The sequence below is a fragment of the Oxyura jamaicensis genome, chromosome Z, assembly GCF_011077185.1.
Source record: "Oxyura jamaicensis isolate SHBP4307 breed ruddy duck chromosome Z, BPBGC_Ojam_1.0, whole genome shotgun sequence".
Taxonomy (NCBI): Eukaryota; Metazoa; Chordata; class Aves; order Anseriformes; family Anatidae; genus Oxyura; species Oxyura jamaicensis.
This window is the reverse complement of record NC_048926.1, coordinates 22427497-22440023: the sequence shown is the minus strand read 5'-3', so window position 1 is coordinate 22440023 and position 12527 is coordinate 22427497. Positions and strand designations below refer to the sequence as shown.

The following is a 12527-nucleotide window of genomic DNA, read 5'->3' as shown; positions in this document are numbered from 1 at the left end:
ATCAGGGAATAAGTGCTTGACTGAATTTATGTGGTAAACTACATTTGATCTGTAGGTGATAGGTTGGCCACCTATGTTGTAAAACACCTCTGTATGACTATTTAGTTTTGTTTGGTCAAGTTTTTCAAATTTAAAAGAATAAAAACTAAACAAGAATAGAAAACAGAAATAGGAAATACCAGAAGTGTTCACTGGAATCAAATTTCCTTCTGGGAGCAATCTTAACTTTAGGAGTTTCCTGGCTTTTGAATTCTTTCAAAAACACATTTTAACACTGCCAAAGGCAGGTTTGGGATTTTTTTGTTTTGTTTGCATTTGCTTTCTTTATTTTCTGTTTAATCTTCTGTTTAAGATGGGAGAGAGGAAAATTTCTAGAATACTTGAGTCTGTGAATCATTCTAGTTCTGCAGTTTTACACGTTACTGCAGACAAATGCTTACAACATCTGAGAGAGCAAATCTCTGCTCGGGCCATCAGATGAAAACAAACTAACCCTTTTTACATGAAATTGTGACCAACCAAAACGACATTCCTTGTCTCTTGCCTAATTTACTCTGGTGCCAGCATTTTTGTAAATAGACCCGTCAATGAAAATAATTTCAAAATGTCTTAGAAGGCATTTTTGCAGTGAGTGATTAGATGCCATAAGGTGGATCATGTAACTTCATAAATTGATCCTTGCAAAATTATAAGGTCAAGATGTGCAATGTCTGGTATTCTAAAGAGACACATACTTCTTCTCCTACCTTCCCTATCTTCTCCTACTCTTGTACAGAGGACAGAAGATAGAACTGTATTGTAGGACTAGGTAGGAGGTTTGCAAGGCTAGAAGAGGCCCACCACAAATGAAATGGCATACAAAGAACTTGATTATTAATTGCTGAAGAGTCAATGAATCCTTGCTGAACAGATGATTAATTATTGTTGAATAGTTTCTAACAAGGCTACATAAATAAAAATTAAGATGATCAAAATATGTATTCCTGTCAACTTACCTTGTTTTCCTAGGATGTCCAGGACAGGGCTGATACAAATTCACTGAAGTGATTTTAAATTTAAATAAATAAATTATTTAAATAAACACTGAAGTGGTTTTAAATTCCTTGATCCACTTTGCCAACCAGCCTTTAGTACTCTTTAATTCAGAGTTAACAGACTTCTGAATGTACAAAGTTTCCATAAAGTTCTTAGTTTAGAGGTAAATCAGCTTGCTGCAAGTATAAAGATATGCCAGCTGCTGCTTTGACATTTTTAAGCCTCATGTTTCCAATCTCTCTGGCTTCAACAGTTGAATACGAACATCTTTGTAACTGAATTGACATGCACTTAAAGACCCATGCATTTGACGCACTGCATAGATTTTACATTAATGGTATTTCCCACTTCACAGGTAGTTTCATATACTTAACGGTTTCAAAACTGTCTATTTTAGAAAAAATAATACAAATATTTATGTCAAACTTTAATTTGCTTACATTTGCATACTGAAGTCTACATACATTTTGACTGCAAAATAATTTTAATTATATTTAAAAACAGTTTTATTTTTACAGTTCAGTTAAAAACTTTTTTTTTTCACTTCAAAATGCCCAATGAGATGGATGAATTTGACCTCTTTAAAACATTATCTAAAATGTAAAAAGAACAGCACTTTGGAGAGATGCCAAATACGCAAATTTCTGTCCCAGTGCTATCTTACAGCAAGCTGCAGAGCCAAGGAAAGCATTGTAGAGAAATGCAAACTCTCGTAAACATCATCAAAGATACCTCTGTGTGGGTAGGTTTTCCTTCTTGAATATTTTAGTGACTAAACTGATTATACTTTCAAAAATACATAGAAACTTCATTTATCAGTCTATCTGGGTAATCTACAGGTGATCAGAGAGTACACACTCATACAGGTTTATTTATTGTTTGGGAATAGCAAGATTCTTTTTATAGAAAAATAAACATATGGGATTTTTAATCTTCATTTTTACACAAATGAAGAAAGAATAGTTTTCAGAACTCTTTCTGGAATCTTTTTCCCTAGTTTTTCTTACAATTACCTGATCTTCACGAGAAATGCCTTTCTTTGGCTGCTGCTTCCGCTTGTCTTCATATTTTCTCTTCTCCTGAAGGTATTCTTCAACAACCCTGTTTGGAGCAGGTTCCTCTTCTGAATAAGGAAACATATTTGGTTAAACAAAACTAATTTGCATTTATAATTCAGTAGCATTTTGGAGAACATTTGTGACTTCTGAAATACCAAGCACAACACTTCCCTAAAATGTTTCAGCTGTATTGCTTTCTCAGCAAATAGAATGATTTGCTACTTGCTGAAATGAAAAACAAAACACTGCATTGGGCAGACAATGAGTCCAAAAATTTTTGTTTCAATTTTATTTTACCACTGAGCCAGGGAAAGCAGGGTAACAGAAGTAAATACTCTGATGGTAATATGAGAAGTAAGAACTTGCTGAAATTCCTTTAACAAGTTTACCATCATTTCTGAACACTTTTCATGGAGCAGCCAAACTGGTATGTTGTATTAATGTTCTGTAGCTATAGAAAAATTGCTAATTTTTCTGTTTTGTAGGTTGAAAAAGTTATAAATCAAACCCTTGATTTTTAGATGATAGCTGACAGCTACGCAGACATGATTTCTGTTTCCAAACTAAATTTTTTTTGTTGACTGTGTGAAAACAATATACTGCCTTATATATACATATATATACTATATGGCTACTTAAATAAAGACTAAGTATTAGTGAAAATATTAGCTAAATACCTAAAAAAACATGAGCTTTCCTATAGAAAACAATCTTTAAGGTGACATTTATCTGAACGGGTGTTTTGAAAAGAATCTTGTCTACCCCATGGTAGTTATAGTTGTTCAGTTATGACAAGTGAAAAATGTGGGAAGAGTGTTCTTGAAAATACCAGTCTCAAACTGGCCATGAACATTATAATGCTGTGATCCAAACTTTAGTATACATATGCTGAAATTAAAGTTATGATTCTTAGTCACACATGTCTTTTGACTAAGATTTTAGTTTAATCTAGTAGAGCTCAAATATAATTCTCATAGATATAGGTTAAATTCCCCTGAAGTTGTGTGTTTGTGTATTTTTATCACCCTCATATCGTTGTCACTTACTGTTAACACAAATAATTTAAATTTCAGTTTAAGCTTTCTCTTAAGATTATTGTTTCTTTGTCATAATTTTTATAATCCTCAACTTCATTTTCTCTGCCTCCTAGGAAAGCCTTTTCACAAATCAGACAAATGATAATCAAATCCACCTGAACTAACCTCAGAGTGAGTCAACCACAACTGTTATGCACTTGTATGCATCATATTTCTGTGACTTTCGTTACAAAGACTTAAAGATATGTTTGCATCTTTCCTTGAGGCCTTAGAACCTATTACTCCACATTAAAAGCAAGTAACATAACAGGAAAGATTTTCAATAGCTGTTAAGACAATAGGTTTCTTACACATTTATCAACAACTCAAAATCATAAATATTATGGTTATATTATGGCAATATTTGTTAATATAAACAAAATATTCAGCTTTCATAAGTAGCAATTCTTTGAAAAAAATATTTTGCGTCTGCATGAACAAACTCAGGTAACTACCAAAGAAAATAAAGTGTCTGGAAGAGAGTTGTTGGTTGAAAGTACCCTTTTAAAGTGTAAAATACCGTTTCAAAATGCAAAAGCAGATTGCATGGTTACTATTTCATTTTTGCTAGTCAGCATCCCACAGCCACACCACATCTTTTCGTATTTGAGTTGAAAAAAGAGGAACTGCAGCATTATAAATGGACTACACCTTCATATTAAGCATGGTAAACTTAGGACCAGCTTGTTGATCCAAAGTATGAAGATCATTACATCAGCTTTAATATATCTAAGCTCCAAAATCCTTAATCTAAGAGCATTTATTCAGACAAAACTGAATGAAACAACGACATGAAGGTACTGCACTGAAATAACATAAATGTCTTAAGTAGTGTAGGATGCAGAAAACAGTAGTTTAAGTTAAGAGAGAATTTGCACGTGCCCTACAGCCATCAAATCAGGATGTCTAAATTGCATCAGGAAAAGAAAGATTTTTCGTTAGTTTAAATAAAATTATGTGTATATTATATCATTAGGTTGCTCTCCTGAAGGGTAGGAAGTCCCTACAGAGGGACCTGGACAAGATGGGCCAATGGACAGAGCCAATGGAGTGAGGTTCAACACTGCTAAGTGCCAGGTCGTGCACTTTGGCCACAACAACCCCATGCAGTGCTACAGGCTTGGGGCAGAGTGGCTGGAAAGCTGTGCAGAGGAAAGGGATCTGGGGATGTTAATCAAAGCTCACCTGAACATGAGGTGGCAGTGTGCCCAGGTGGCCAAGAAGGCCAAAGGCATCCTGGCTTGTATCAGGAATAGTGTAGCCAGCAGGACCAGGAGGTGATCGTCCCCCTGTACTCAGCTCTGGTGAGGCCACACCTCAAGTGCTGTGTTCAGTTTTGGGCCCCTCACTACAAGAAGGACATCGAGGCCCTGGAGGGTGTCCAGAGAAGGGCTACAAAGCTGGTGAAGGGCCTGGAACACAAGTCCTATGGGGAGCAGCTGAGGGAACTGGGGTTGTTTAGTCTGGAGAAAAGAACGCTCAGGGGAGACCTTATTGCTCTCTACAACTACCTGAAAGGAAGGTGTGGGGAGCTGGGGGTCGGCCTCTTCTTGCAGATAACTAGTGCTAGGACTAGAGGGAATGGCCTCAAGTTGCAGCAGGGGAGACTCAGGTTGGAAATTAGGGGAAGTTTCTTCTCAGAAGGAGTAGTCAGGAATTGGAATAGGTTGCCCAGGGAGGTGGTGGAGTCACTGTCCCTGGGGGTGTTTAAGGGAAGTTTGGACATGATGCTTAGGGACATGGTTTAGTGCGTGACATTGGTATTAGGATGGACCACATGATCTTGAAGGTCTTTTCCAACCTCTATGATTCTATGATTCTAGGGAAGGTTAGGGAAAACAGAAAGAAAAAAAACACAACACTTTGTTTACTGAAAATACACTTCATTCTTAAGTATATTTCTAAGTATATTACATAATACATAATATATATAATAATAATAGTAAAAAACTATAATTTCTAAGTATATTGCTACTGTCCCTTAGCTAGCCTGAATTACCACCAAGAAACCCTTCATCTTACTGTGACATAAACTTCAGCATTTGTGTAATTTATATTTTTTTCAGATAGATTCTTCTATCCTGAAATATTCCTTTAAGGAATAACAGATGCCAACGTGATGATGTAATCTAACCTAAAAGTTTGTTTTTGAGACATGGTTTCCAATGATAGCCTGAAACTAAGGATGAGATTCATAAGTTTTTAAACCAGAAATGACGAGATTGATTTAAAAAAAATACAGAAGGGTTTATTTTTATCACACTTAAATTAGGAACAGTTCAAATGATGTCAGTTTCTAAATATAAAATTGCAAAAGTATAAGACCTGAGAACTTGTTCTAAGGGGGCTGAACTGAATGCCAGTCTTCTAAGTTCAGAGCAGGAAGTAAAGGAAAAGACAAAACTTGATAAAGCAGTTTTAAACTTCATTCCTACAGCACCTGTTAAATCAAATAGTGTAATAAACACTCAACAGAAGTTGCATCAGACAACTTCCATTTCATGATCTGCAACTGAATTTTACCTTCCACTTTACAAAAAACAGTAAATATTAGTTCTAGGCCTACTAACTGTGGTAGATCAGAAAAATATGATCCCCGTTTAAGATGACATTCGTTTCTCAGCTTGATGTTCACTTTCCAAGATTCAAATTCTGTCTTTACACTGTCTTTACATGCACAACAGTCGCTGATGTGCATGGTAAGGTACCAGTATTTTGCAGCCAAATCCTTTACTGACTGTATGCATACAATTTTCCTCAGTATGAACTTCAGTTCTTTACAATTTTGTTATTTGTATCAGTGTTAAAAAAAAACTTGTAATAACATCTGTCCTTGTAATAAAGGAGGCTGAGCCCATGTAAGACCCAGAGATTCTATTCCCTTATTAAGGGGAGAGATAATGAAGCTATGCATCAAGCATTTGTTGGAATAAAAATCAGTTTTGTTTGCTGCAAGTATTACCAGAAACACACTAATCTTCAGAAGGGAAGAAATTGTATGTATTGTGACAGAGAAAAATGCATGCTGTTTCTTAGGGTTTAGTATCAGCTCACTAACATACAAAAAACCTACCTTCCATGCTGACAAAAACCCATGAAAGAATTTTGATGTTTTTCCCTTGATAATGTACAGCTAGTATGAAGATATTTAGACAAGTATCTTACATTACAAAACATTTCTGACAAAACTAATCCCATTAACTCTTGTGATGCATTTAGCATTTAGAATTATTAGTTCATGCATAACCAAGGTAAGATAACAGGGAGAGTGCACAAAGCAATCAGAGGCAAATCAGTTAACATCTGACAGTTCTCAGCTGCATTCACATTTAACTTGGATAAAACATTTTGTTTTTTAGAAGACCAATAGGATGGAAATATAATAAATGCATGGTATAGCTAGACTAAATACCAAATGGGAGAAGAGAAAACTGAAAAACCCTGGCCAATTCCTTGTTTGAACTGAAAGTTATGACTGAATGTTTTTCTGCCTTAAAATACAAGGCCTAAAACACATTGGTTTTACAACATTAAAATTTCAGCTTTTCAGAATAAGTCAACTTACATTGCATTCTTCTGAAATGATAGAGGCATGCAGTGCTGATTTTAAAAAATAATGATTGAGATACAAATCTTGATTTTTTTTCTTCCAGAAAATAAGACTTACTTTTACAAAATTCTTATGAATTACAAAAAATAAAAATAAAAATAAATCTGATATTCATTAATATTTCAGGAATTCAAATGGAATTCCTACCAGAAGTGATGGATGCAGAACACAAAGCCCATTTCTATAATTAAGACCTAAGACAGATAATACACTTCTTCCAGAACCCAGGAAGAATTTTTCTTCCAGCATTAAAGTGTCTATGTGTCATAAAGTGTCTAAGTGTCATTAGTGTCTATGAAAAAAAATAACATTGATTTATAGTAAAGTAACATAAAACATATAACATAAAACATAAAAAAATATTCTGGAATATACAATATTAATTAATATTATTATGCTTGCAAGAATTTATAACATATTTCTGATAATAACTGTCTGATTTTACTTGTGATTTCCTTCACACCTTAAACTCTTACTCAGTTATTGTCATTACTGTTCTGGCCTTGTTAAAATCCTGAACAGCCACTGAAGATTACTACTGAAGTCAAAGTTGGCTTACAGTGAGGTTTTTGTCTTCTTTTCTTTAGCAAGCAGGGAAAGAAGAGGGAAAAGCATTTACTTTGGCAGAAAAGAGACATAATATGGATGCTGCGTATTATTTTAGGACAGATAAAATGAGAAAAAATAGAAATGGAAATAGTAGAAGAAAACAAAAATGTTTGCAAAAGTGACATAGTCAGGATGTACACTTTGATATACTGCAGATACACTGTATATACCATGAAATCTTAATATCTAACACATTTATGTCACAGAATTGTCAAACTAACAGAATTCGGATTTTGCAGTTTTCACAATGTTTTCAAGGGTCTCAGACTTCAAGAAAGCATCTTGACAGGACTTAAACAAATCTTTAAGTGCCATTGACATTACCCAAAGTTAATAATAAAACAGAAATAAAACACAATCCTAAACTGGTATCCTTGCTAGCTTTGTAGAGTTTTCTAAACATTTCAAGCATTCAATTCTCATACTACAATTAAAAACAAAGTAGAAAATACTTTGTGCCCCAGTAGGATTCTTACACTTAAGTGTTGTTTTTTATATTAGTTGTTATTATTCTGTGACTTTTCTGTTTTCTCATGTGTGATAATTATTTTTTTTATCTAAAGATTATCAAACAGTTTACAAAAATGTTCTAATAAGAAAAATTAAAATACTACTTTAAAACTATTTAAAACCAACATATAGTTAAAAAACAGATGGTATTTCTCTAAAGCAAATTTCAAGTATATTCACAGGTTTACACAATGAAACTTTTAAGTATATCTTTTTCAAATACTTGATTAAGTACTTCAAAATGCTGAAGTAATTCAGCACTCAAATTAAAATGTTTGATGTAATTTCTGGCATCAATGCAGCAAATGTCACATAAAAGAAAAACATCTTATTTAAAGTAAGGTCTTGACAGCAGTCTGGCATAGTCAACAATCTTATTCACAGACTGGAAGGCTGGTTAAAATCAAACATGTAAGGGGGGAATTAATGTTTTTTTTTTTTTTTTTTTTTTTTTTTTTTAAATCTCCATCCGCTTGAAACAATGTAAACACTTAAATTTTCACCCCACAATCCCCCTTAGTTAATCTAATGCTCTGAATTTGGAAAAAAAAAAAGCAGGCATAGTATGTAAAAAGAAAAATTTAAAGATGTGATACCAATACTAATCTGCCAGTGGATGTAAAATAGATGTGTCTTTTCACTATCCATTCATTAGCCAGTACCTTAATCTCAGTTTTAGACCTGATTTCGCAAAAGGTCCAGTATGACCTCAGCCTCATTCTCATACTATTCTGTGCTCTTCAGTTAATTTCTACTCCTATGCTTGCAAATTTTGGCTGAGATGCAGTGTTTATTAATCAAGCAGAATACCATATTGATGCAGTTGCATAGCTTCTGAACTAGCATTTTTTTCCTAAAGAAGCCAGCTCAGAACAGGGCAGACACTGTGCAAGTGTCTGCATCATCTGCATAGACATAACCTGATCCAGCATGTCACAACTCATTCTCAATTCCACACTCCCCCAAGAGGACAGGGAAAGAACAGTGGAAAAATCTCTTGCTATGATCACAGAATCATAGAACATCCCAAGTTAGAGGGATGTTCTTGTGATATGTTCTATCACAAGGATCGAGTCTAACTTCTGGGTCCCCAAAGAACCAGTCATTGCTTGACAGTAGACCGTTTTAAATATATGCAATTTCTTGTATGTAAACAAATGCAGAATAGGTAAACTTTTACACATTTGGTAGATAATCTTACTCTTGAGAGCTCTATTTTGCTGATGAAAACTCAGGTTGATTAAAAATTCACCAAACGAATTGAGATAAATGCTTTTAATTTGGGGGCAAAATTCTGTGCTCAGGTACTACACTGTGTTTTACTGCTCTTAGGTTTTATTCAAGCTAAGTGTTTCAAGATTCTTTTGTGCTATCCTTAAATTGTAAATGGTTGTTTACAGTAAAGTATCTTTCTTAATTCCTTGTATTTATCATTGTAAATACTTAAGATTCCACAACAGCCTACCTAAACTCCATACATCTTTGAATATCTCCTAATGAGTTAGTCTTGTCTTCCGTTATTTTATTTTTCCATTTATATCCAATTGCTCCACATTTTTTTTCTGGTACGATACTTGGAACCAAGTGCAATAATATAACTGTGCTTTTACAGTTAACGCCTCTGTAGCAACAAGCACACAATCAGAGCTGCATCACACACAAATTCATGTTCATTTTTTTTTCCTAGTATAAACCTGAAACAGTTTACACCACCATTTTCTTAATTTTCTTAATATTCTCCACCCAATTTATTAAACATGTGAAATTATTTTCCTTTAAAGAAATATTAAAACTCCAATATTACTCTCAATTTTCAGTGACATTTTTCATGTCTTTTTCCCCTTTCCTAATCTAGTTCTTCCTGTACTAAAATCTATTAGTGACATTCGCTTTTTTTTGTTGATGATTAACAAATTCAGTTTTCTAATAATGTTTTCCCAATAGTCATAGGATCCAGTGTGAATACTCAATCCTGTTTCAATTTAATATACACCATCCATAAATTACGATTGAGATGATGTTACACAGAACAAAGTTTTATTTTAAGATATGACATCATGCTAGTATTATAAAAACTTACAAACAACTCCAAGTGTTTCCACAATTAATATAATTAAGCAAGTTTAGAGGCCTTTGCTCAATGAAATCACACTTCTTAAATTACTATTACAATATTACTTCAAGGCAGTAGCATTAGGTTTGCAGTCACAGGCTGGTCCTTAGATTTCTAACATAAATTCAAAATTTTAACTATCATCTTCTTTAAAACTGATGTTTTAGAACTCAAACGTTCCAAAGAGTTTACAGATAACGTGAGTATTTGGCTAGAGTGAAAATGGGAAACTTCAGAAAACTGCTTTTAGCTCCAGGATGAAAACAGAAGTTTTCTTTTAAGACTCAGGCAGACTCAAACATTTTTTAAAATTCAGAGTTAAAATCTGAATCCCTTTGTGTCTATAGGCCACCTGTAGTTGTAATGATGAAACTCATGAAAGACAGGAAAACCTTGGCTATTTCAATTTTAGCAAATAACACTGTGAAACAGGAACAAAACAGTTTTGCTGAGGCCCTGATCAGATCAATATATACTCTTTGGACTGTTCCATTATGGATTACCAGTTGGAACTCATCAGGTGTGCTCCTGGAACACAACTTCCATTGTGGCATCACCCAAAAGCACACATCTGGTCTGTGGTAAAGACACTAATGTATATTTGTGTTTTAGCTAATATTCCTATTAAAATTTCAACTCTTCCCTGCTGTTCTTGAAGTACACAAGCTCTTTCATCTATTACCAGAAACTTACCTATCACACAACTGTACTTGTTCTTTCCATACATAAGTTTTGTATGACTCAAGTGACAACAAATTGATAGGCATGTGAATGACATCTAAAGAATGATTTTTAAAAAGCAGTGGGTAGACTATGGAAGTGAAAATTGGCCATTTTAAACTCCTCTCCAAGACTATATCAAAAAGGTATAATACCTTACTCAATAATTTTGGCAGACCTACAACCAAGAGTTTATTTTAACTAAATGATTTAAACAGTGATGGTAAACACAATACCTTCCCCAGTGCTTTCACCTAACTACCATCACCGTTAGCAAGATGCTTAGCTTCTCCTCCCCCAAAAAATCCTCTTCCAAGTCACACCTTATATTTTTTTTAATTTATTAAGAAGCTGTTCTTCACAGAATCTAGAAAAACAGAACATCTAAGCCCATCCCACCCACAAGATAGGCTCAACCTTTTTTAAACTAGTCTTAAGAAGTATTTGCCTAATTGTCTGTTGCAGGGTTCCACTCTGTAGGTCATCAAGTCCAACAGAAGTTTTCCCTAACATTTAACCTAAATCCCTTTAGCTGTAATTGAAACCTATGATCTCTTGCCTTCTCCACAGGAATTACAAAGAATAATTTCCTCTCCATGGTAGCCTTTAACATTCTTGAAGGTATTTAATATGGCTTCCTTTACAAAGTCATCTCTGCTCTAAACTAAACAGCCACTCTTCCTACAATGTTATGCTTTCCAGATCATCAGTCAATGATGTTACTCTCTTCTGTGTTCCTTTAATAAGTCTCAATATCCTTTTTACCAAGTGGAATGGCCAAAACTGAGGAATGTATTAGAGATGAATACATTCATCTCTATATATGAATACATTCATGCTCAGATTGAACAACGAGTCTCTCTTGCATACCACATGCTACTTTATACATTTTATGTTGAGTCTTTTTCAATAGCATAGCACTATATTTATCGGATTTTAAGTTGCATAAGTGCTACCTAACATCTTGAATTTATACAACTGATCATTTCTAAGAGAGATAACAAGCCACTTACAATCATTTTTTCCACTAGACCTCCCCCTTTCCTAAGCACATATTCCATTTACCTTGACGTGGTTTTAATCTTCTATGGACTGATTCAATCTGCTAATTCAATACAAATTGGAACAGGAACAGCTTTCTTCCAACTTAACAAACCAAATCATGTCAGTAAAAGCTTCAACACAAACCATGGATAGTGCAAGGGAGGACAGCCACCCAGCTCTTCAATTTGACAACTGCATGTGAAAATACATATTTAGTGCTTAAATTTGCATTTTTATTATTTTCCTTTTGTCTTCCATTTCCCAGACCAATATATTTTTTTTAGTCCAGAAAATTTAATAGAGGTAATCTGCTGTCTTCCCAAAATCACTAATAAACAGATTCCTGGGAATCCTGCTTTCCAGTTTGATTACAAACAATTCTCTTAAAAAATTCTTTTAATATTTTATTAGTGTTAATGTCTCTGCGACTGCTTGAGCCAACTCTGGTATGCTTCACTGATTTCCATCAAGATTGAATGATTTTAATGCATCTAATTTATCTAAGTAGTCTCTAGTTTGTTTGCTCTGTACCTGAATACTTCCTTTATGTCACCAATCACATGTAACCATATGAACTAAGCTGACTGCTATGCTAAAGACTGAATTAAAACAAGCATTCAAGCTTAGTTCCTTTTTGTTTTGCCAAAGAAAACCAACTCTTTTCTTGCTTATTCTTCTCCCGTTACTGTATTTTCATTAATCATTTTGCCCTTCACTATTTGCGTCTCATTTAACATCTTTTTCATTTTGTC

At 34.1% G+C, this 12527-nt stretch overlaps 1 protein-coding gene across 1 annotated transcript in view; it reads right to left on the bottom strand.

Annotated features, from left to right (window-relative positions):
• The window catches only part of CWC27 (CWC27 spliceosome associated cyclophilin), a 126346-nt gene that overhangs the window by 23801 nt on the left and 90018 nt on the right, over positions 1–12527 (bottom strand). Inside the window, exon 12 of the mRNA XM_035309109.1 lies at positions 2049–2158. Coding sequence (XP_035165000.1) covers positions 2049–2158 — 110 coding nt within the window. The remainder of the gene's footprint in view (positions 1–2048; positions 2159–12527) is intronic.